The sequence below is a fragment of the Rhinopithecus roxellana genome, chromosome 5 (assembly GCF_007565055.1).
Source record: "Rhinopithecus roxellana isolate Shanxi Qingling chromosome 5, ASM756505v1, whole genome shotgun sequence".
Classification (NCBI taxonomy): domain Eukaryota; kingdom Metazoa; phylum Chordata; class Mammalia; order Primates; family Cercopithecidae; genus Rhinopithecus; species Rhinopithecus roxellana.
In genome coordinates this window covers 77,824,650-77,849,429 of record NC_044553.1, presented here as the reverse complement: position 1 = coordinate 77,849,429, position 24,780 = coordinate 77,824,650, and the positions used below count along the sequence as shown (strand labels likewise).

The 24,780-nt window shown below is 53.1% G+C and overlaps 1 protein-coding gene across 1 annotated transcript in view; it reads right to left on the bottom strand.

Moving 5' to 3' along the window:
- Window positions 1–21,307, bottom strand: part of CCDC33 (coiled-coil domain containing 33) — a 100,858-nt gene extending 79,551 nt beyond the window's left edge. The window contains exons 1-2 of the mRNA XM_010375992.2: window positions 20,913–21,307; window positions 13,612–13,775 (exon numbers count right to left, since the gene is read on the bottom strand). Coding sequence (XP_010374294.2) covers window positions 13,612–13,775; window positions 20,913–20,933 — 185 coding nt within the window. The 5' untranslated portion in view covers window positions 20,934–21,307. The remainder of the gene's footprint in view (window positions 1–13,611; window positions 13,776–20,912) is intronic.
- Window positions 21,308–24,780: the final 3,473 nt, after the last annotated feature.

Genomic DNA, 24,780 nt, shown 5'->3' with positions numbered 1-24,780 from the left:
CTGCTGAGACAATCATCTGAATGGGGTGGCCAAAGGCTGGGTTCCTGCGTTTCCAACCCTAAATCTGGAGGAGGCAGGGCTTAAACAGATAGATGGAGGATCTTTCCACTTGGAGGAGAGAACGTGAGGCTTGAGAGGGGCTGTCTGACTGATGCAAGTGCCGGCTTGGGAGCAGGGGTTGGGGGAGTCAGGAGAGGGAGGTTGTGGTTCTCCCCTGACTGAGTCCCTCTCAAGGCCCCTTTTTGCCATGGCCACAAGCAGTGTCCTCTGAGGCCAGGCAGGTAGGAGGGAAGAGCCCCGGCCCTCACACCTCTGGCCTTCGCCAAGTTCCCCTGGGATTGCTGGCCAGGGTGTTGTGCCCAGGGACTCCTCAAAGGAGGAGCTGAGATCTGAGGCAGGGAGTCAGTGCTGAAGCTCCCTTCTCTCCTCGCCCCCGCTTCACCAGACAACAGCCTTGACAAGGCCCCCAGTCCATGCTGCCGCCTCCCCCAGCCCCATGCTGAAGGCAGGACAGCTGGTCCTTGTGGGTTTTGAGCCCCGGGAGGCTGCCACTTAAGGCCTGAGCGGGGCTGTCATTCTCAGCAGCGCAAGGGGCTCTCATCCTGGGTTTCATTTATTAATTGCACTCTAATGAAGCATCACTAATTGCTGATGGTGCTACAACACTGCAGGTGGGCCTCAGTTTACAGAATAACTGACTCTGGAGCAAGGAGGGCGCCAACTGGAGGCCAGCAGTTCCCAGTCCATGAGGGCCTGGCTCTTCCCCTGCCCCTACCTGCAGGACATGAGGGCTGCTCTGGAAAAAAAGAAAGGGCACCTTCTGAGAAACTCTGAGAGAAGCACTCTAGCAAAGGCAAAGATCTTCCTGTTAAACAAGGATGCTGCTCCTCCACCCCACCAGTACTCACACTTCATCCCAAAGTGTGGGCACCCTTCCTTTCCACCCATGGTGGACAAGGAGAAAACCACAGCCCACAGAGCTTTGTGATGGCCCAAAGTCAGGCTCAAGTGCTGGTGTGCTGGGCATTGTTGCACCTTCTACCCTTTTCTGGGAAGGGGATTTCCTTGTTTTCCAGAGATACATTTTTGCTCTTTTTGCGGCTGGAGGCGATGCAGGGCCAGGAAGGGCTGCTGTCTGTACCATCTGTCAGCCTTTGGACTATCATGCTGTGGCCTGTCCTGTGGCATAGCTGGTGAGGGGCCCTGGGAGCCACCTTCTTAGGCCATGGGCAATGGGTGGACCTGTCAGTCAATACCATGGTCCTATGGGGAAGCAATGACAGTCTCTTTGGAAGGTGCGGGCCTGGATGAGACAACCCAGCAGGACTTGCCAGGATGCGGGATCCTCTCAATGGTCCAGTCACTCTAAACAGCCACTCTTCTGAGTACCCCCTTTCTCACATATGCAGCCTTAGGGCAGGAGGAGCATGGACCAGACATAAAGTCGAACTTCCTGACCTCACAGAAATCACCGGACTCTTCTGATTCCTGTCATTGTGATTCTCATTCCCTGCTTAACTCATGTGCTTTTCAGTCCACGTTTTGAGGTCTGGGGCTGCTCCCTGGCTCAGATACAGAGCCCAGGCTCCTGAGGGGCTCCGATACCCTAGTGCTGGGGACTGGAGCTTGTCCACCTTCCTGGGCAAAGGATGAGTGAGTGGGGACAGCATTATGATTCCTGGCCCCTCCCCACCCTCACCATCACTACTAGACTGTTCACCCCTCAAGGGCAGGGACCTGTCTTGTCGCTGCTAGAGCTCAGTTCCCACTGCCTGGGCACAGTGGGGCCCAGCAGGTGTTTGCTGAAAGAAGGAAGAGGGGACAGACCATTGGAAAATCAGGTGGGACAGTGCCAGCACCTCCTTTCCAGCTCTGCCAGGCCAACTCACTGGCCCAGGCTGCTGAGCCAGTGGCAGCTCCTCAGGACTGTCCTGGAAATTGCTCTTGGCTGGGAGGAGGGTTCAGATTCCAAGTCCTGTCCCAAGAGCATGTCCCCAAAGTGGGGAAGCAGAGCCCAGCTGTGGTGGGGGCGGGAACTGGGCTCCTTCCAGGCCCAAGGGGCACTGAGCACCTTGGTCCAGCCTGGCCCCTGGTCTCTCTGTCACATTCCAGGGTGCTGTGAAGGGATCGAGGTCTGGTTTCGTTGGCCACACTGACCATCCTGAGAGTCCCCTCCACAGTCCCTGGTTAGTCTCTAGGCCCCACTTCTCCAACGCCACAGGACACCACAGCAGCACACAGTTGGGAAGTCGGATAATGAGTGACAGGAGAGGGAGGGGGCCACACCCACCAGCTCCTCCCCTCACTCAGGGCCAGCCGCTCCTCTGTCCCCATCTTTGTATGGGAACAGGGAAGGGGGAGGTCACAGCCTACCCTCCCAGGGATAAAACTCCAGGGCCTCCTGAGCATTCCCAAGCCAGGTTTGCCAAAGACCAGAGAGACAGCTTTACGCTCAGGCTCACGGATCATGGGCTTGAGTCCTGGCTCCTGGCTCACCACTGCTGACTGTGTGGCACATCCCCTAAGCATCTCTGAGCTCAGCTCCTCCCTGATAACAGCGCTCAGTATCTTACAGGTTTCTGGGTGGACAGAGGAGCCACAGAGAAGGAGGATGAGATCAACGGACAAGGCTGAGTCTGAGTGGAGATGTATATTGGCAGGTGGGTCCATGGGGCTGGAGCTCAAGAGAGAGGCTGGATCCAGGGATTCTGGAGCTTTCAGGATGGGGGAAAGGGGGATGCCTAGGTGAGAGGGATCTCTTAAAAAGTGTAGAGGCCGGGTGTGGTGGCTCATGCCTGTAATTCCAGCACTTTGGGAGGCCGAGGCGGGTGGATCACCTGAGATCAGGAGTTCGAGACCAGCTTGGCCAACATGGCAAAACCCTGTCTCTACTAAAAATACACAAATTAGCCGGGCATGTTGGCATATGTCCGTAATCCCAGCTACTCAGGAGGCTGAGGCAGGAGAATTGCTTGAACCCCAGAGGTGGAGGTTGCAGTGAGCCGAGATCACACCATTGCATTCCAGCCTGGGTGACAAGAGCGAAACTCTCTCTCTCTCTCAAAAAAAAAAAAAAAAAAAAAAAAAAAAAAAAAAAAAAAAAAAAAAGGAGGGTAGAGATGCAGAGGAGAGGCCAAGGACTGAGCCAGGAGCATTGACATTCACAGGATATTAGGACAAAAAGTATCCCACAGTGGAGTGGCCAGAGACAGAGGAGAAAATCAGGAGAGGGGTTGTCTTGGGGGCAAGGAAAGAGGAAGCTTCAAGAAAGGAGGATGCCTACTTATACATGTGTGGAGGATGCACAGCCATTGGGAAGGCACTCCCCTGGCAGAAGGGGACCAGTCAGCAAAGCTGGAGGCACCCGTGGCGTCTGAGTTGGGTTGAGGGTTCAGGAAAGGAACAATGAGGGGCCCAGAGATCCTCACTGACCAGAGGTGTTTGGCCTGAAAGTTAAACTTGGCTGATTTACACAAACATTTGGATTTCTGGTTTCTCTTTAAAAATTGAGAGAGGTGACTGGGCATGGTGGCTCATGCCTGTAATCCCAGCACTTTGGGAGGCCAAAGTGGGCAGATCACGAGGTCAGGAGTTGGAGACCAGCCTGACAAACATGGTGAAACCCCATCTCTATTAAAAATACAAAAATTAACTGGGCGTGGTGGTGTGCACCTATAATCCCAGCTACTCAGGAGGCTGAGGCAGGAGAGTCACTTGAACCTGGGAGGCAGAGGTTACAGTGAGCTGAGATTGTGCCACTGCACTCCAGCCTGGGTAACAGAGTGAGACTCCTTCTCAAAAAATAAAAGAATAAAATAAAATTGAGAGAGGCTGGCCAGGGTGGCTCATACCTGTAATCTCAGCACTTTGTGAGGCCAAGGTGGGAGGATCACTTGAGGCTGGGAGTTTGAACCAGCCTGGGCAACATAGTGAGACCCCCATGTCTACACATTAAAAAACAAAAAGCTAATAATTAAACATAAATAAAAATGAAGAGGGCTGACAACCCATGCCCTCGGTCTTCCACGTAGAGATCAGTGGGAGGGACAGGGGCTGCTCCTCTGAATGAGCTAGGTGCTCTCTGGTTTGCCACAGTCGCTTCCGCTCTCTATTGCATCACATGCCAGGAACTTCAGGATTTGCATAAGTAGCTTGGCCTTGAAGACATTGGCTTTGAATTCTGGCTCCCAGTTCCACTGCTGCTGACTGTGTGGCACATCCCTTAAGCATCTCTGAGCTCAGCTCCTCCCTGACAATGGAGTTCTGTATCTCACAGGTTTCTGGATGGATAGGTGGAGCCTCAGCGGAGTGGGGAATGAGGAGATCAATGGGATTCCAGGGCAGCCTCTTCTACTGGAAACTTAGTGTGTGCATGGAGGGATGACAGAATCATGGAGCATATAGGGATAGGGGGAGCCTAATCAGTGCCCAGAGCCCCAACCCCTGCTCAATGGCCTCCCTCACTCCACTACAAGCTAGACCCTGTGGCATGTGACCCTGGGACCCATGGGGGCCAGGCTAGGGCAGAGGGAAGCTGCATAAAGCCTGGAGGGATCACCAAGCCTCCTGGCTGCTCATCATGGCCGGGGAGGGAGGAGGAGGCTGTCAGCTGCTCTGCCCAGGCTCAGGAGTAAGCAGAGGAGACAGCCAGTGCAGGATGCAATGAGGACACCAGGAAGGCCCCCTCTGGCCTGCCTCACGGCCCCAAATCTCCTGCACAAATGCACTCTGAGGCTGTTCTGCAGGATTCCGGAAGACGCCTGTGAGGGAGAACTCATGCTTCTTGAGTCTGAATGACGGTTTCAGGCATGAGAACACCTTAGGGGCCCCAGGTGGCAGAGATGGGAGAACATCTGGAAAGAATCCTTATGGCTTACATCTAGCTGGGGTGGGTCTCAGGCCAACCATCCTTCAACCACTGACACCAGCTGTGTTTATAACCCTAGAACACAGGGAAGTTCTCACTGAACAAAAATTCCGAGGTTCTGAGTTTCCGGGAACTGATGTCATGGGGGGCAGGTGTGGGTGGAAAATCAAACCATGGTGTGGGGGCCCTGCAGGGAAGATGAAGACCCTGGTTCCCAGGCCTCAGTCTGGGCCTGCTCCCCACCCTTGTCTTTTTTCCGATGGGGATCCTGCTGGAAGAGAAGGAGGCTTGGCCTCTCTAGGAGCCAGTGGTCAGATGGGAATAGTCATCTTCATCTGCTCCACTCCCACTGGCCAGCCTTGTGACTTCAGACACTCATGTTCTACCCTGGGCCTTGGCCTTCTTCGCTATAACACGAGAATAATGTAGCCTGCTTCCAGGACTGCATCGTTAGAATCAGAGGGTGTAAATAGCGGAGCTCGCAGTGAGCTTTGAGCAGGACACCATCAGCAAATGAGGGCTGCCTTATTCCTGGGACTATCCCATGATCACTGTCACTGTGTTATTGTTATTTTTGCCGAGCCCAACCCTCTGGCTGCTGAGACAAGCTCATGGGTCACCTGTGAGTCATTCTGAGCCTCCACCCACTCTGCGCAGATCCCTGCCTTCAGGGGCCCTTGACCGAAGGCCTCCAGCCAGACAGAGAGGAAGGAGAACTCCAGATCCCAGGAGGGGTCTCCACACTAGTCACTGCATCTTCTCTAGAAGTCTGGGTTAGCGTCCTGTCCCAACAGCCCCCCTTCCAAGAGGGGCAACCACCGCATGAAAGATCAAGGGAGAGAATGAGGTGGAAGGAGTTTTGGATTTTGAAATCCTGCATCTTGCATCCTCCCTTGGGTACTAACTAGTTCTGTGACCTTGGGCAAGCCATGGAAATGCTCTGAGCCTAGGAACTTCATCCGTAAAATGAGGTATGATGATAATATTATACCTCACTTATAGGACTGGGTGGCAATTAAACTATGAAACACACAATATACTCCTAGCTTATTTCTCAGGGGTATGGTGGGTATTTGATAACTGTAACCTTCTTCTACCCTCCTCTTGCCAGGATTTCAAACAATTGTCCTACTTTCAACATCTTCTTCAGTTAGTCACCAGAATCAGAGCTCATCCTGTGACCAAGGCCAGGCTCAGTCTAGGGCCAGGGTCAGGGCTCTCAGGCTTATCTAAGAAAATCAAGGATCCTCTGAGTATGACCCTAGCTGGCGCTGATCTGTGCCTCCTCCCCTGTGCCATCCCAAGCCTGCCCCACACGCACAGAGGAAGCAGTGCCTTCCCCTTCGAGTCCTGACTCTGTCCCCACTCATTAGCTCTGGGCAGCAGGCAGCCAAAGAAGCAGCTGCCAACGCTGGCAGCCCTGCCATGCAGCCTTTGGCCAAGGGTCAGAACCCCACAGAGCATCTCCTGGCTGGCCCCATTTCCACATCTCATCCTGCCCACTGGGGCACCCCCTGCCTGTCAGTGCCACTGCCTTCCTGGTCCCTGCTGTGCTCTGACTGGCAGGTGTCCCTGTGCCAGGCTGGGTGACAGGTGCTGGACACTGTTCAAGCCCCAGGGCACTGAGCCACGCCTAAACCAGTCATGCGACACCCTGGGCCTGGGGACGGGCCCGGTAGACCTGGGCACAGAACCTGTCTCGGGTGGCAGAGCTGGGGTTCTTGTTGCCTCTAAAGAACTGAGAGTGTTTCCCAGGCCAGAACATAAGCCAGCCAGGCCTGCAGCAGCATGCAGGCCAAAGCTTACATCCTGGCCATGGGAAGACTGAGGCTCAGAGAAGGCAAGAACTGGCCTGAATTCACACAAGGAGTTAGGGGCAGTGGGCCAGATGCTAGGTCTTCCTGAACCCAGCCTGGCTTCTTTCCACTGCCCTGTGGCTTTCTTCTGATAGGTCTCAGTGCCCACTGTGAGCCTGCTCAGGACTCCCCCTTCCCCCTGTAGAGCTTTAGACCTGCAGCATCTCACACTGTCTAGCACCACATCTTATGTACATAAAGTACATAAGCATATATCCTGGTACAGAGCCGCATGAAAACATGTAATGAGGGAGGGTTTGGCCTCATCTGGGAGATCAGTGAGGACAGCTGAGATGGGGAAAGGGGAAGGGAGAATGTTTTTGGGCAGGGAGCGTGCAGAGGCCTAGGGTGGGAGGGAACAGGGTTTGCTCCGAGAACTGAGAGATGTCCAGTGTGGCTGGAACAAAGAGAGTGAGGTGGAGATCCTGTTGCTGGGGAGCTGGAGGGGCCGGCAAAGACCCAACCGTGCTGGGCCTGGAATCCTCTTTACTTTAGGAACAATGGGAGGCCACTGGGTTCCTTTGGTACTATGGCACCACAGTACCCAATGGTAACCTGTCTTTGAAGGAATCTTCAGGGAGCAAGAGTAGAGGAACCAAGAGCAGGTGGAGAAATAGTGCAGTAGCCTAAGTCGGTGGTGGAGCTGGTGGAGAGAAGCAGCTCAGTCCGAGAGATGGGGAGGCACAGTCATGACTTGGTGATGGATTGCATGAGGGGAGAATGTGATTCCTGACACCAGGATGGGGTGGGATCACATGGAGAAAGAGTACAGGCTAGAGACAGAAGAGCAACATAGGGCGGAAACCTGAGACAGGCCAACATTTAAGGCCAGGTAGAAGAGATCAAGAGATGTGACCGTAGCAGAAGGTGGGAGAGTGAGGTAACTTGGAAAGGAAGAAAGGGCTTCAAAGAGAGTGAGTGGTCATGAGGGACTGCTGCCTCTGTGTGGGAAACAAACTCACCCGTCCAAACCCAAAGAATGGACTCAGAGACCCGGAGAGCAGCCAAAGTGAGACTTTTAATGCCAATCTTGCAAGATTGGGTGTCCGATAGGCAGGCATACCCAGCACAGTTTCAATAAGCAATTTATCCCTTAGTGCACGGGTTTCTCCCCCTGTTCCTCATAGGCTAAGTACTGTGGGGTCAGTTTTCCCAGATGTCGCCTACTGATTATTAAGTAGGGGCTTTAAGTTTGTTTGTTTGTTTTAGGGTTGTCTTACTGCATTTTGTTGCAATCCTAGTTAGCTCAGGGGTTATTCAAGTTTTTTTTTTTTTTTTTGAGATGGAGTCTCACTCTGTCACCCAGGCTGGAGTGCAGCGGCGCGATCTTGGCTCGCCGTAAGCTCCACCTCCCATGTTCACGCCATTCTCCTGCCTCTCAGCCTCCTGAGTAGCTGGGACTACAGGCGCCCGCCACCACACTCGGCCTTTTTTTTTTTTTTTTTTTTTTTTTGTATTTTTTAGTAGAGATGGGATTTCACTGTGTTAGCCAGGATGAGCTCGATCTCCTGACCTCGTGATCTGCCCGCCTCAGCCTCCCAAAGTGCTGGGATTACAAGCGTGAGCCACCATGCCCAGCCTCAAGTATTTGACTTATGACCTAAGTAGCTAGGCAGGCTGATAAAAACAGACAAAACGAGCTATTTTGCAGACTAATAAACTTTCATTTTAGACTAAACTTCTTGTTCTGGTGAGGGCAACTAAGCCGGGGTAGGGGAGGGTGCCGAAAAGCAGGCATTGGCTATCCAAGCAGGGGCCTAGTATATACTGTTTCTTCTGTAGTTTGCTGACCTAAGCTGATTTAAGGCACTTTGTCTTGGAAATGGACCACTGTATACATTATTTCCTTCACCTGAGAGATTATGAAAGATGAGATGCCCGTTGGATACAGGGTCAGGGATGGTGGTCACTGGTGACTACAGAGAAGCTATATTGGTGGAGAAGTGGGGTCAGATTGGAAGCCAACCAGTGGCTTAGATGAAGAGAGGCTGACCCACAAGATGAGCCAAGTGCCTGCTGGTCTGGAATAGTTTTGGCTGGAGGATGTGCCTATTACTAGATGGACTCAAGCCTGGTGCCTTCCTAAGGGGTGAAGTGGCCATGCCCCAAACAAGAGAAGTATCATCTTTGGGCCTGAATCCTCCTCAGCTCCCCACTAAGGGGATGAATGAGTGAACAGTTCCGGGGCACTCTCAGGTCTGTGCTTCACTACTCCCCCTGCCCCGACCCCTGAAACCGTGGTCCTGTCTGCTGGGGTTGCAAAAAACCCAGAGAGAAGGACAGAACTCAGGCTGAGACAGGGATTCCCAGGATCCCCATCCCCAATCTCAGGTGAGAGAAGATGGGATGGCAGAGGGCAGGAAACTAAGCCAGGAGACTAAGCTCAGGGTACCAGAAAACAGGGGCAGCAAAAAGATGAGAAAAAATGCTTGGAAAGAAGGTAAAATTATATATATATATATATTCCCAGATTTATTGAGATATAATTGACAAATAAAAATAAAATTTATATGTATTTAAAACGTACAAAGCGATGATTTGATGCCCATATACTTTCTGCAGTGATTATCATGATCAAATTAATTAACATATCTATCACCTCACTCTTACCTTTTGTGTATGTGGTGAAAACACTTAAAATCTACTCTTAGCACATTTCAAATACATAATATAGTATCTTTTTTTTCAGACGGAGTTTCACTCTGTCACCCAGGCTGGAGTGCACTGGCACAATCTCGGCTCACTGCAACCTCCACCTCTCAGGTTCAAGTGATTCTCCTGACTCAGCTTCCCAAGTAGCTGGAATTACAGGTGTGCACCACCACGCCAAGCTAATTTTTGTATTTTTAGTAGAGATGGGGTTTCACTATGTTGGCCAGGCTGGTCTCAAACTCCTGACCTCAGGGGATCCACCTGTCTTGGCCTCCCAAAATGCTGGGATCACAGGCGTGAGCCACTGTGCCCAGCCACAATACAGAATACAGTATCATTAACTAGAGTCACCTGCTGCATGTTAGATCCCCAGAATTACTCATCCCAAAACTGAGAGCTTGTATCCTTTAACCAACATTTCCTAATTTTCCTCCTCCCCAGCCCGTGATAGCCACCATTCTATGAGTTCATCTTAGATTCTGTTAAGTGACATTATGCAGTATTTGTTTTTCTGTGTCTAGCTTATTTCATTTAGCATAAGGTCCTCCAGGCTCATCTGCATTGTCACAAATGGCAGGTTGTCCTCCCTTTTATGGCACAATAATATTCCATTGTGTATGTGTTGTGTATATGTGGACATATATGTATACAATATATAATTGTATGTGTGTATACGACATAAGTATATACAAATATATGTATATAACATATGTATGTGTATATATATGACATTTTCTTTATCCATTCATTCATCAACAAATACTTAGGTTGATCCTATATCTTAACTATTGTGAATAATTCTGCAATGAATATAGGGGTACTCTTGACCTCAGATGATCCACCTGCCTCCGCCTACCAAAGTTCTGGGATTACAGGCATGAGCCACTGCACCCGGCCCAGATATCTTTTCTTTTCTTTTTTTCTCTTCTTTTTTTTTTTTTTTTTGAGACAGAGTCTCGCTCTGTTGCCCAGGCTGGAGTGCAGTGGCGCGATCTCGGCTCACTGCAAGCTCGGCTTCCTGGGTTCACGCCACTCTCCTGCCTCAGCCTCCGGAGTAGCTAGGACTACAGGCGACCGCCACGACCCCCAGCTAATTTCTTTTTGTATTTTTAGTAGAGATGGGGTTTCACCGTGTTAGTCAGGATGGTCTCGATCTCCTGACCTCGTGATCCGCCTGCCTCGGCTTCCCAAAGTGCTGGGATTACAGGCTTGAGCCACCTCGCCTGGCCTCTCTATTTTTTTGAGTTGGAGTCTCGCTCTGTTGCCCAGGCTGGAGTGCAGTGGCGCAGTCTTGGCTCACTGCAACCTCCGCCTCCCAGGTTCAAGCGATTCTCCTGCCTCAGCCTCCCTAGTAGCTGGGATTACAGGTGCCTGCCACCATGTCTGGTTAATTTTTGTATTTTTAGTAGAGACGGGGTTTCACCACATTGGCCAGGGTGGTCTTGAACTCTTGACTTTGTGATCCACCCACCTCGGCCCCTCAAAGTGCTGGGATTACAGGCGTGAGCCACTGCACCCGGCCAGATATCTTTTCAAGTAACTGATTTTGTTTCCTTTGGATATGTACCCAGTAGTGAGATTGCTGGATCATATGGTAGTTTTATATTCAATTTTTTGAGGAACCTCCATGCTGTGTTCCATAATGGCTGCACCTTTTTACTGTACATTCCCACCAACAGTGTACAAGGTTCTCTTTTCTCCACACCCTCACCAACACTTATCTCTTGTGTTTTTGAGAACAGCCGTCCTACCAGGTATGAAGCGATATCTCCTTGTGGCTTTGATTTGCATTTCCCTAATGATTAGTGATGTGCACCTTTTCATGTGCCTGTTGGCCATTTGTATTTCTTTGTTGGAAAAATGTCTATTTGGGTCTTTTTCTCATTTTTAAAATTGGGTTATTTGTCTTTTTGCTGTTGAGTTGTATGAGTTACTCATATATTTTGGATATTAACTCCTTATCAGATACATGCTTTGCAAATATTTTCTCCCATACCATAGGCGGCCTTTTTGTTTTGCAGATTATTCCCTTTGCTGTGCAGAAACTTTTTAGTTTGATGCAGTCTCACTTGTTTATTTTTGCTTTTGTTGCCTGTACTTCCAGTGTCATATCCAAAGATTAAATGCCAAGACCAATGTGAAAGAGGCTTTCCCCTATGTTTTCTTCTAGGGGTGTTACAGTTGCAGGTCTTACATTGAAGTCTTTACAAATAAATACATATTTTAAAAAAGCATTGAAGTATTCATCATGAACAAAACGAAAACTTTAGTGAACTTTCTTATGCCTATTGTGTGCTTTGTTACTTGTGTATTTGTAATCAGATGTGCAGGGATATAAAATTCTTTCCAGGGTCTATGGCCTCTGAGGATCTGGATCTTCCCTCTGGGGTTCCTGCCTGGGGCTGGGGGCCAGCACTGAAAGCCCCCTTCAGGTCCTGACAGCTGGGCCCTCATTCTCAGAAGCCCTTCCTTCTTCTTTCATTTGCATCTCATTAGCACCACCTCGAGCTGGTGGCAGCTCCACCTTTCTGGAGCCCTGGGACGCAGGCTGCAGCCTGGCCCAGGCGCTGCTCCCAGCTGGAGAGGGGTGCAGAGACGTGCTTTCCCCTCCCCGCTTCCCCGCGTTCTCTGTCCCCACCCTCTCTCCCGCCCCACGTGCGGCAGCCACAGGGAGGGCGCCGGAGGACTAGGGGTGTGCCGGGCTCTCTTACCCCCACCCAGGCTCGGGTCGCCTAGGCTCCTGCCGCGCATTCCCATGGCAACCGGGTGATGGCGCGGGTCGCGGTGCCTGCCTAGGAGCCACGCGGCCACCTAGCTCCCCGCCCCGCCGCCCAGGCTGGATTGGTGACAGTCAGGGCCTCAATCTCCTGAGATGATCGGCGATAATTGGTTTATGGAAATAGCTGAGCGGAGAAGGCGAGCTCCCCGCTAGAAACAGCCTCCCTGCCAAGCCTGCTCCCGCCACCTGTCCTTCCCTCACCACGGAAATGGAGCTGGGGGAGGGAGGGCCGAGAAGCTGGGCTGGCACAAATGGGCTTTTGAGGCAAGTGTTTCACCTGTTGGTCTCAGCACAGCTTCTATCCCTCTTTCACAGTGGGGTGCTGGGGGGGCAGGGACTTGTCATAGTAACCAGGTGTTGGCCTCAGTCACTCCTTGTCCCCTAAGTCTGGGCTCAGGCCTATGTTGGGTGCATTGTTGGGGGAAATAGAGGAGGAGATCCGTCCTCAGGAGCCCCAGAGGAGTGCATAAACCATATTGATATAAAGTACTTCAGACCAGGGTCACCATTGCTGTGGTGCTCCGGAGGAGGGAGAGCTCAACTCTGGTGGCTGCCTGGAGGAGGAGGCTTTGAAGGCAGGATTTCAGCAGTCATTGGTGAGAGGGCTGGGGCAGGCACTCCCCAAAAGGAAATGTGGGCAACAGACTCTTGGCAGGAACTGAATGGTGCTAGTATTGGGGGAGGGGAAGTATAGGGTGGCTTGGTGGGAGGCCACCAAGGCTCCCACTGTCTGTCTATAGAAGGGGTATAGGGTTGACGTGCTACTTGGAGGGTGCTTTATAATAAAGATTGAGCACATGTCTAGTGTCCCCAGCGAAGGTTGGCTGGATGGAGATTGTGTTGCCACTTGGCGCCTTTCTGGAAGAAGTGAGACCCGTGAGGTGGGCATAGATGTGGCATGGCAGGCCTTGGCGCCAGGCTGGGGAAGTGTGTACCCTGACAGCAGCTGGCTGGAGGGGGTGTGTGGGGCGCATTAAAGGCGCAGAACTATGGGAGTCCCCATGATAGAAGTGACTGGAGAAGGAGGGGAGGGGAGGGTGGTTATGAAGACCCTACCCCAGGGCTGGGTATGGTGGGGTGGGGCACCCAGAAGTCAGGAGAGGCAGGCCCCAAATATTCCGCTTCCCCAATCTGACCATCATGCCCATGAGCCCAGCCCAGGCCTCTGCATACAAGCGCCCTGCCCCATTGGAGCTGAGCTGTGGCCAATCCCTGCCCCGCTGGTGTGGGGTGGGGAGGGGTGACTCTCTGGACCCCTTGGCACCCTGCCTTCCCCAGCCCTGGTGAGCAGCTTCCCATGCAGCAGTGAAGATGCCAGGCAGTGCCCACAGTGGCTCTTCCCCTCTGGGTATGACCCAGTCCTGGGCCTTTGGGTGCTCATACTCCAAATAGCTGTCCCCTGGTTTCTGCTCATAGCCCAACCCATCCCCTGACCCCACTCTCACACAGCTACTTACACCACCACATAGGGCCATGGCTCGGAACCATCCTTGCAGGCAGGCAGGTTGGTAGCTCCATGGAGGGTGACCGTGATGGTCTCCTTGTTAGAGGGAGACAGGTGACCAATCTCAGGTTCCGTGCTCTGGGAGGCGACCAGGAGCTCCTCTGGGTCTTCAATGTTCTGTGGGGAAAGCCAGAGCTAAGTGGCCTTCTTTTTTTTTTTTTTTTTGCGATGGAGTCTTGCTCTGTTGCCCAGGCTGGAGTGCAGTGGTGCCATCTGGGCTCACTGCAACCTCCCTCTCCCAGGTTCAAGCAATTCTCCTGCCTCAGCCTCCCCAGTAGCTGGAATTACAGGCAAATGCCACCACGTTCAGCTAATTTTTTTATTTTTAGTAGAGATGGGGTTTCCCCATGGTCTCGAACTCCTGACCTCAGGTGATCTGCCTGCCTCAGCCTCCCAAAGTGCTGGGATTACAGGCATGAGTTACCGCACCTGGCCCTGAGTGGCCTCTTCTGCTGCAGCACCTCCCTTCACTGCCACCCTCTAGCATCTAGCCCCTCACAGCTCCCATCAAGTGCCTGCCTCCCTCTGTCACCCCTCCGCCCACTCTGTAAGGCAGTCGCCTTGGCCCCATTTTCTCCCTACTTCTGTTCCCATCCCACATCTCTTGCAGTGACTTTCAGCCTCTCCCCCAGCCCTGGATCCTACCTTTCCTGCAGGATGAGACAGGCCACCTTACCTTTCAAGTCTGGTCCCACTTCTAAGCCTTGGCTTTCACAGGTGCCCTCATCTGTAATTCCTAAATCCCACCTGCTTTTGCAGTTCTAACAGTGGGCCACCTTCTTCAGTCTATCCTGTAACCTCACCTCAGCCCACCCATCACCTCAGGTCCCTCCTGTGCACAGCACTTTACAGCTGACAAAATTTCTCCACGTCCATGGGGGCACTCAGTGCACGTGGAGGTGAATTCGTGCATCTGTCCCAGATGCCCCACCTGTCTTCTACCCAGGAACCTTGCGGACTGGGGAGGAAGAGGTGCCTGCCCATACAAGGGGCCTCCTACGCCAGTTGCCTCAAGCAGGGACTCAGCAGTTTAGTAATTCATGGATTCACGGCCCAAAGGACCATTGTGATGAGAGTTGCCGAGAGGAGACAGAGCTCTGGGTGGCTGAGGCAGTCAGGGAAGACAGCAGGAAGGAGGAGGCCTTAAAGGGTTGAAAGAAGGTGCAGGAGTGGAGTCAGGGAGGACAGGCCAGGAGCAGAACACTGGAGCAAAGGCAGCAAACGGGAAGGGGCAGGGCTTTCCAAGGCCCAGAGGTGGCTCATTTTGACTGGGGAGGCAGTGGGGACTCAGGGAAGATGGCAGAGCTGGGCATATAAGGGCTGTGGGGTGGGGAGGAGTGTGGCCATAGGGCTGCTGTGGCTCAGGGGTGTTCTCGTCCTCCCTGGTCCTGGTCCTCCACTGGTCGGCTGGCTGACTTTCCACTCCCAGTTAATCTGACCTAGATTAACCCTTGATAGGCCTCCCATGGTAGGAGGCCTTTGTCCCTCCAGCTGATATGAGGGGCCATAGAGGGTCACTCCTGGCCCTGGGAGAGGAGCAATGGACCTCCTCAGGGTGGAGGCAGGGCCCTGAGGGGCCACTTCCGGGCTGTTCCTCATCTCTGGAAAGCTCAGCCTGTCAGACCCTGCATTCCAGGGCAGGCCCTGGTGGGGTGGGGTTGAGAACAATGTCCTATTACATAGAGGGGAGACTGAGGCCTAGACAGAAGCAAGGACTTGGGCCCTGGATGGGCTCTGGTTTTGGTGGCAGCCTTGGCAGGCTGGGTCCCTGGCTCAGAACGGCTGGTTCCTGAGGAGCACTGAGTGTCAGGAGAGCCAGGTTTAAACCAGCTCTGTCCCTCACCGTGCTGGGCCCCAAAGCCAGCCATGCTCTGAGAGTCACCAGTGGGGAGATGAGGGCTTGGACCGGCCTATCTGGAGCCTGCTCTGCTCCTACCTTGAGCCTGGGGGTCCCCGGCACAGGCCCACCCCTGCTGGCTCCTGGAAGCCTCAGGCAGAGGGAAAGAAAAGGGCACAGTGCCTGAGGCTCTGCTCTGCCCCGAGGAATTTCAGGAATATTTCATCCATTTCTCACGATAGCATGGGGTGCCCACCAGTCGGAGCCACACACCCCCTCAACTGCTCCCCTTGGTGGTCTACTGGCCTCTCAAAGCTAACGAGCTCTTGACTCCTCTTCAAACCCCTCCTCCTGCTGTCTGCCCCAATTCATTAATGAGTTAATGGCGATGCTGTTGTTCTAGTTGTTCAAGCCCCACATCTTGGAGTCCTTCCTGATTCTTCCCTCTCTCCCTCTACATCCCTTATCCAGTTCCTCAGCACATCCTGTCAGCTCCACCTTCAAACCATATCTGAACTCTGACTCCTTCAGTCAGGTCTCAGACACCTGCATGTCCTGACTCGTCTCTGATGGAGTTCTGTTTCCTCTCCGGCTCTGCCTCCACCCCATCCAATCTCACACAGCGGCCAGAGTGAGCCTTTACAGATTGGACCCAGATCCTCTCTCTTCTCTGCTCAGAGCCCTGCAGTAGCTTTCTGCTTCTCTCAGAGCCTTGCAATGGCCTGTGGGGCCCTCCAGGAGCTGGCCCAGAAAACTGACCTCATCTTGTCCCACGGGCCCTGTGGGTCACTCCGCTCCAGCCACACTGGCCTCCTGGCTGTCTCTCACACCCACCATGCTCCCTCCTGCCTCCCCGCCTCTGCCCTAGCTGTTTCCTCTGCCTGGACCGTTCCTCCCTGGATGTCGCCCCAGAACTGTTGTCCCTGTGCCTTGCTCCCCCGCTTCCCTTGGCTTGCCTGGTGCAGGCTGTGGTCCTTGCCTAGCAAGATGGCTAATTAGGAGGTGAGACTACATGCCCCCCAGATCAGAAGTGCCAGTCCCGCAGAGAGAGACCCTCCTCTCCATCCTCTGACTGAGGAGGCCACCCCCACCCTCTTCCAGGACCCAGCAGGGCCTGTCACCATCTGCAGAGGTGTTGATGAGGGTTGCCCCTCCTCCTCTCCCCCATTCTCCTGTCAGGGGAGAATGAGGGGAGCGGAAGATGCCCCTGCCTGGAGGTGAGGGAGGGGGAGCAGCCAGAGTGCTGCTCCCTGCCCTCCTGGGTAGGCAACTTCCTCCCATATCCACCCTCACGCACGCCACCATGACCCCCCACTCCCCAGCAGCCTTGCTCTCCTGGTTTAGTGGTGCAGGAGCAAAGCTGGCAGCCTTGGGGCAAAAGACCTGGGTTTCAACTTGGCCGGGCTGGTGGCTCACGCCTGTAATCCCAGCACTTTGGGAGGCCGAGGCAGGCGAATCACTTGAGGTTGGGAGTTCGAGACCAGCCTAGCCAACATGGTGAAACCCCATTTTTGTTAAAAATACAAAAATAAGCCAGGCATGGTGGCATGAGGCTGTAACCCCAGCTACTCGGGAGGCTGAGGCAGAAGAATTGCTTGAACCTGGGAGGCGGAGGTTGCAGTGAGCCAAGATTGCACTCCAGCCCTGGCGATAGAGTGAGACTCCATAAAGAAAAAAAAAAAAAAAAAAAAGACCTAGGTTTCAGCTCAGCTCTGGCCCTACCTCTCTGCACCACCTCTCTGAGCCTTGGTTTTCCCACCTGGCCAATGGGAATGTCTGGAATGGTTTGTGATTCAGCCTTTCCGGTGGTTACTGTCTCTGAAGTTCCTGCAGTGAGGCTGGGAGGGGTGATTCATGTTCCTAGATGGATTCCCTGTGGTGTGAGGGCACAGGGCCTGTCATGAGCTCCCTAGGGCCATACAAGTGAGGGCCCAGGAGCAAGACCATTGTCCAAGGGCTCTTACTGGCTCCCTGGCAGCCCCAGAGCCCAACTAGGCATTTGCAGACCCGGCCAGGAGTCACACCGGCTCCTCCTCTACCTCCCCTGCACCTCCCCTCAGGGACAGCCTTCCCTTCTGAGAATAAAGCTTGCAGGAAGTTTGGCGAGAACTGCTTGTGCTTCAGTTCTGGGCATGAGGCCAACTGCCAGGCTGGCGCCTCCTGGTGAGGCCTGCAGGCATGTGCCCGCTGGGCAGGCTGGGCCCAGGGCCAGGGAGGCCTGGGGCCAAGGGTGAGGCCAGGATGGGGTTGGTTGTCCAGGGCTGCTAACCTCCCGCTATCCCCTTTTTATTCCCAAGTCTGGATGGGAATCTGCAGGCTTCCCTTAGAGATGTCCTGCATCAGAACCAATGTCCTCAACCCATCTGTTACCCCTGGCCTGCACTGGAGGATTGATGAGGGAACAGAAAATGCACATACTGGGTTACAAGAGGGGTAGTGAACTGGGGGTGATGGGGCACCCTCCCATCAGCCTCAGGTGGCACAAACCCATCTGTAGGGGTGTGGTGAGCCCTGGGGAGGGAATTCATGTCTCCTCTTGGCTGGGAGCAGAGCTGGATGCTCACCATCAGCTTCTAAGGCTTCACTCTCACTTAACCCACCCAACACTACTAGGGTGCAGAGATAAGCAGGCAGCTTTTCCAGGCAGGGGTTTGGCCAGTTTACCTGCCCAAGGCCACATAGCCAGTGGATGGGAGGCTGGGCTATGAGCACGGAAACCTGCCTGATTCCAAAGCTCAGCACTCTCAGCTGCTCCATTGAGCCTGGCAAGCTTGGAAGCTGCTAACTCAAGCGCCCTTATCCAACCAGACAGGCAGCCTTGCCCTCAACAGGCCAGGATTAGCCAGCAGATGTTGCAGGGGAACTAGGACTGCCCATCACTCAGGGCATTTTTGGATCCATGTGCTGGAGGGAAGGGCTAGGATGAGAGGAGGAGGTAGGAACAACAGGGAGTTAATGATCCTTGAATTCAGCTCCTGAAGAGGGAGCTTAACTTGGTTCTGGTGGGGAGAGAGATGGAAACAAACTCTTCTATCCACTCCTCCCTTGCCACCCCTCTCCTCCAGCAGTCTGGGAGGGCTGAGGAGCTGAGCCCAATTCTGCCCTCCAGAAGGACCCTGCATCTGAAAAGTCACACCAACTGGAGAGGGGCTAGGCGGGGAGGCAGGGTGCCTGACTGCCCGGATCTGTCATTTAGGCAGGTTATTTGACTGCAGTGGGGCTATTTCCCAGCAGTTTCACAAGGACTTTCAGTTAAAAATGGTCCCCCATGTTCCTTCTAGATTTGGCATCTAAACTTGCCTGGGAGTTATGGTGGTCAGGGGAAAGGTCTTTTGCAGGTGAGGAAGCACACTCAGAGAAAGTAAACCTCTTGCGTGAAAGCACACAGCTTAGCTAGTGGGGCCAGGGCTGGAACTGGAAGCAGGGTCTGTCTGACGTCACACTCTTGCTGTCTCTGCTGTGCTCTAACCATGCTTCCTTGGATGTGGATCCCTTCTCTGCTCCACAGTGGATACCCCGTTGAACTCATAACCTGAGTATCCACTGGTGGCAGCAAGAGGAATTGTGTTCTTTGGAGCAGAGAAGCATTCCAAAAGATGACACAAAAGTCAGAAATCATTAAAAAATGATAGGTTTGATTACATTTAAAAAATCTATACAAACTTCCGTAATGATCCAAAACGGCCTGCAATACAAAGAAAAGGAAAAAAGGAGAAAATGTTTGCTATATATTTAAAAAAGGATTAATATCCCTAGTATACAAAGAGCACTGAAACCTATAAGCACTACCCAATTAAAAAAACACGAACTGGGTATTCACAAAAGAAGAAACACAAATATATATATTATATACATGATGAGCATCCTTTTTTTTTTTTTTTTTTTTTTTGAGACAGAGTTTCGCTCTTTGTAGAGACAGGGTTTCAACATGTTGGCCAGGCTGGTCTCAAACTCCTGCCTTGGCTTCCCAAAGTGCTGGCGGGAGTGAGACACGGTGCCTAGTCAACATCCCCTTTTTTTTTTTTTTTTTTTTTTGAGACACAATCTCACTCTGTTGCCCAGGCTGGAGTGCAGTGGCACGATCTCGGCTCACTGCAACCTCCACGTCCCGGATTCAAGCGATTCTCCTGCCTCAGCCTCCTGAGTAACTGGGATTACAGCTGTGTCCCACCAAACCCAGCTAATTTTTGTATTTTTAGTAGAGACGGGGTTTCACTATGTTGATCAGGCTGGTCTCAAACTCGCCTCAGCCTCACAAAGTGCTGGGATTACAGGCATGAGCCACCACCCCCGGCCATGATGAGCATCCTATAGGCGATTCTGCCCAGCTATCGAAGTGCTTCTCAAAGCTACCAATCAAAGCAACCTTGGCTCCTCCTCAGGACTCCCACGCAAACTCCCTGGATCCCCAAATCCAGCTATGTGGGGCAGGTGGGGACCAGCTGGCAGCTTAGGGTGCCAGATCAAACTGGTGCCTGGTCCTGAGTGTGTGGCATTACAGAAAGAGGCTTAATGGGGAGGGTGGAGTCTGCAGGGGGTTGGGGGCAGCTGTGGGCAGAGAACATCGGGAACCAGAGACATCAAAATCAAGGGTAATAAAGTGGAAATCACACTAGGGCCTGAGCACCCCCAGCTATTTGGCTTATTCAAGCTGAGTGTAACTACAAAGAGGGTATCCCCCGTTTGCAAGTACCTATGTGCCTTTGGTCTCAGCTCCTTCTGCTATCCCTGTGGGTAACACCATCTAGGGCAGGGGCTCTGCCTTGCTAGTGAGAGGAAGGTAAGGGGTCCCTTGCACTGAACTGTTTATATCTCATCGCAATAAGATTCTAGTCCCTTCCTGGCAGAACCCTGCTGCTAGGCCACAGCTTTTTATTAAGCACCCACTATGTGCCAGGCACTGTTCTGAGTGCTGGGGATACAGAGATGAAAAAAACACACAAAAATCCCTTCTCTCCAGAGACCCAAGCATCTGCGTTCCAGGGCAGGGGCCTAGGCCCCAGAAAATCAGGGCCAGGGCTAGGAGAACGTGGGGGCAGTGAGGGCATCAGGGCTGCCAAGGTAGCAGCCTGGGAATATCCTGGGAGATCTTGGACAGGGGTAATGATCCATCTCAGTGGGCTCTCAGACTGTGTGACCCCAGCAACAAGAGGGCAGAAACAAGCAGGTAAGGGTGGTCAGCATTGACAACACCTGCAAGTACACTGCATTCCAGTTCCCACGTGGCCCAAGGGTATAGGGCAGCTAACCTGGGAGAGCCACAGAGACCGCCTCACTCCCCATTTCACAGCTGTGAAAACTGAGACCCAGAGAAGGGAAGCTTTTGTCATGATTAAGGAACAAATGAAACTTTGAAGGAGGGTCTGTGAAGGAGGGATGGGTTTATGCAAGTGTGCTGCCCATGCCCCTGGCCTTACCTTTTTGTTTTTCAGTCCCATCCTCTTGAGGCCAGGAGTGTCTGGCCTTGTTTAACAATCTTGGGGATGAGTACCTGGTATTAGTGGGTGATTAGGCATCAGTCCTGCCCAGACAGCTGGCCTGGGCGTCTTGGAGTCCTTACTGGTTGGAGGTCAATGTGGTCTCAGGGGTGCCACACACCAGCCCTGGGGTCTGGATGTCGGGGAAGGGGGAGGGTGGCCAGGTGGGGGCAGGTCCTCGATCTCTCAGCAGTGAGATGGTCTATGGGTGGAGGGGCCTAGGGGGTTTCAGGCCATGGCCAGCTGGACAGGGTCAGCAACGAGGCAATTGACTCTTGGCACCCCCAGGACGGTGGAGAGACGGGAAAGCCCTCTCTCTGCCCAGACCTGGAAAAGCAGTGAGCTTTTCCACCTAGCTGGGTCACCTGGGCAACATTGTGTGATGTCACAGGGCAGGGCCGAAGTCACACAGGCACCTGTCCAGGTGCAGTGAGCTAGAACGCAAAGCCCTTTTCCCTATTCCTGGAGCTGTGTTCCATCTGCCGCCGCCTGGCACTCAGGCCTCACCCTTCCTCTTCTTGGTGCCTCACGTAGTCTCCACCGACCCTGTGGCATGGCCAGCCCCATGGTGCTCACACTGCAGCAAAAGAGGAAGCCAGACACTGCTCTCAAGAGTGTTGCAGCTTGATCGGTAAAACAGCTACTTCTGTTGAAGAATCACCAGCCATCGTGCCTCTTTGGGTACCTATAGTCTTCCATTTATTTGATAATAATAAACATAAACTTCAAGAGGATGGTTTCTTCTGGGAGGGTGGGTGGGAAGATGGGGGAGAGAAGAGGGTAAGAGCATACATTCTAAACCTTTGGGTTTTTAGATTGGGTGGTCAGTTAATGGGAGTTCATTATATTATTGAAAATAAATTACAATTAAACAATTAAAGAAAGCCATGATGGGCCAGTGATGGCACTAGAGTATGAACCAAAGATTATGGTTCAGTTCTGAGAGCTGCAAGAAATTATTACAAAGACAAAGTATGTCTTTTAGTGGAGCATTTGCTGCACACCAGGCAGGGTTCTAAGTGCTTTTGGTGAGGTGAGATGGCAGAATGAGGAGAGGCTAGTCCTTGGTCTGGGGTGGGGAGTTGTTCTATAGAGAGGTGAGGTCTGGGCTTTGAAGGATGATCAGAAATCCTAGGCTAGAAGAGGAGGGATTTGGGGTGCTGGGCGGTGTTCAGAGGTGTTTGGGAGGCCCCCGTGGCCTGCCTCATTCCTACCCATTTTGGGCCCCATGTTGGAGATTCTTTTAATCTGGCCGAAGAGCAGGACCAGCCTGGCAGCCAGAAGGCAGAAGACTCCTGCTTTGCAGAGGCCTCCCAGCCTCCCTCTCTATCCCCACTCCAGAGAGAGCAGCAGCGAGGATGTGGTTCTCCCCAGGTTAGAGACAGAAAAACTGAGGCTTTGTCTTTGATTAGAACTGAAAGGACCAGCCAAGGCCACCCAGACACTGGTGGGGGATGGAAGTCAGGAACCCCACTCCTAATTTTCTCCCCGTCTAGGCCTGCCAAGAGTGGTACTGCTGGGTCTCTGGGACTGGGGGCCTGACCAGGAATGGCCTGGCTGTGAGCACTGTGCTTTATCTCCCTTGTGGGCCAACAGGTCCCAGCGCAGTGTGTATGTGTGGAAAGTTCTCAGGGGCAGCTCCCCCAGTCTCCCTAGAGCGCCTCTCCCTCAACCTCTCAGGCCTCCTAAGTCTAGGAGGCTAGGCCAGCAGGGTGAGGGGGTGGGGAGCCATTGCTTTTTCTCTAGCAGCAGGACTGAAGACGCAAGCCAGGTGCCTAGGAAGCAAACTTTAAGGAAGCACTCACTCTCAGGGCTATGGGAGCGCTCCGTTCCTGACACAGAGCCTCCTTACATTTTGCGCCCTGGCCACCTTGTCTGCCTCACTGCGGTCCCTGCCGTGCCCTGCAGCTCTGCCTCAGTCTCCGGGGCTCTGGGCTGTCACTCGGCTATCCTCCCTGGCATCTGAGCTTTCTGCCTCTGCAGCCACACCCCTGCCATATTCCTGCCTGGGAAGAAGATAATGCGATTGGGCACTGGTTCCAGGCCGTCTGGCTCCAGAGTGCAAGCGGGCCCTGTGCACTCAGCAGCCATCAGGAGGGCCCTTCTACCCCTTGACTTGCTGGTTGTTCACCTCCCCAGTCCAAGGACCCCTGAGACAGCAGCTCCTGTGCCTGCCCTAACCTCCCCTAAGAGCTGCCTCCTCCTCGCCTGTGAGAAGGCCTTAACAGCAGCATGAGCCCAGCTGCTCTACCTTCTCCCCTTCCACCAGCAAGGTGAGTTCTACCTCCCCAGCCCAGAGAAGTGGGCTTGGTCCTCAAATATCCATGGGCCAGATCCAAGCTGTGATGATTCAGGGAGATTCCAGGGTGAGGGAGAGCAGGGAATGATTAATCTCACAGCTAATAGATAACTGTGCCCACTCCCTAACCCCAGGAGAGAGCACTTGGAGCTCTAGGAGGGGCCAGAGGTTACATGTGTCCACTAGGGAGCCCACAGTTCTGGGAGGGGCAAGCCCTTGAGGCTGGATCTGGGGTTGGCTCTTGGGGAAGGAAGGATCTTGCTGACTGGACAGCAAGAAGAATCTGGGGAGACAGATGTGGCTCATAGTCAGCCTTGCTTCCTCATGCCATGTCTGGGGCCTGGAGTCTGAGGAAGCAGCCTGTGAGGACAAACTACCCATGCAATGAGACTCAGGGAAGTGTGTCTGTCTTCCAGAGACCACCCCTCCCTTACTTGGCCTTTCCTTCCCTCTGAGTCCTGTCCCACCCGCACATTTGGGCAGCTGAGTTGGATGAGGTGGGAAACGTAGGCAGTGTGATTTTGTAGCAAATGGCAGCCCAAAGCTGTGTGATCTTGGGCAAAATGTTAACCCTTTCTGAGCTTTGGTTCCCATCCTTATTCAGTGAGGGAATCAGGGTTGCTCTGTGGGCTGAATGAGACCATGCAGGTAAAGCTCTTAACACGGATAGTTATGAGCTCCAGGCATGCTTGCTTTTCCCTGCTAACCAACCTTGGGCTTGGCAAGTTCTCTCTAGTGCAGCTCTGGGTGGCGGTGACTTCAGTTTAAACCCAGCTCAGCACCTTAAGTGGTGGGGTGTGAACTGGCCTCAAGGGGCCCAGTTAGAGCCCTTGTGGAAGCACAGGGCAAAGCCAGACCCCAAATCTCTCTGCAGAAACTCCTGAGGCTGAGCCTCACAACTTATATGAGGTCAGAGCAGCCCTTAAAGGTCCTGGCCAGCAGCTGGTGGATTCAGAGGGACTTTGAGAGGGGTGGACCCTCTCAGAGTCTTCCATCCTTCAGCCAACAAGTGAGGACCTGCTGTCTACACCACTGGGGCTGAGGGTGCGTGGCAGTGGGAGCATAGAGACCCTCTAAGGGAAATGCTTCAGTTGACAACAGTCAAAATAAAAACCAAGGGAGGGGCAGGGACTTGCCCTGGTCCCACACCCCTGCCTCATGTTTCTTAAATACCAGGAGTGAACTTGCAGCTCCAGAAGCAGCACACACTCAAGAGGTGTTGCTGTGGACCAGGAGGACTGCACACGTTCAGAGCAGGAGATAAATGGGTCGAGGAAGGCCTCCGGGATGAAGGGTCTTGACCAGGACCCTGAGAACACATTGGATTTAGGTAGAAAGAAGGGGACATTTCTGGTGAAGGGCTACCTGAGAAAGGTGCAGCCATGGGTGTGGGCCCGGAAGCCGGGAACAGAGAGGGGTTAGAGAAGAGGGCAAGTGGGCCTGGGATGATATCCGGTCTGGATGGGTGTGAAGGCTCAAGCAATGGTGGAGACATGTAGACTTCAACCC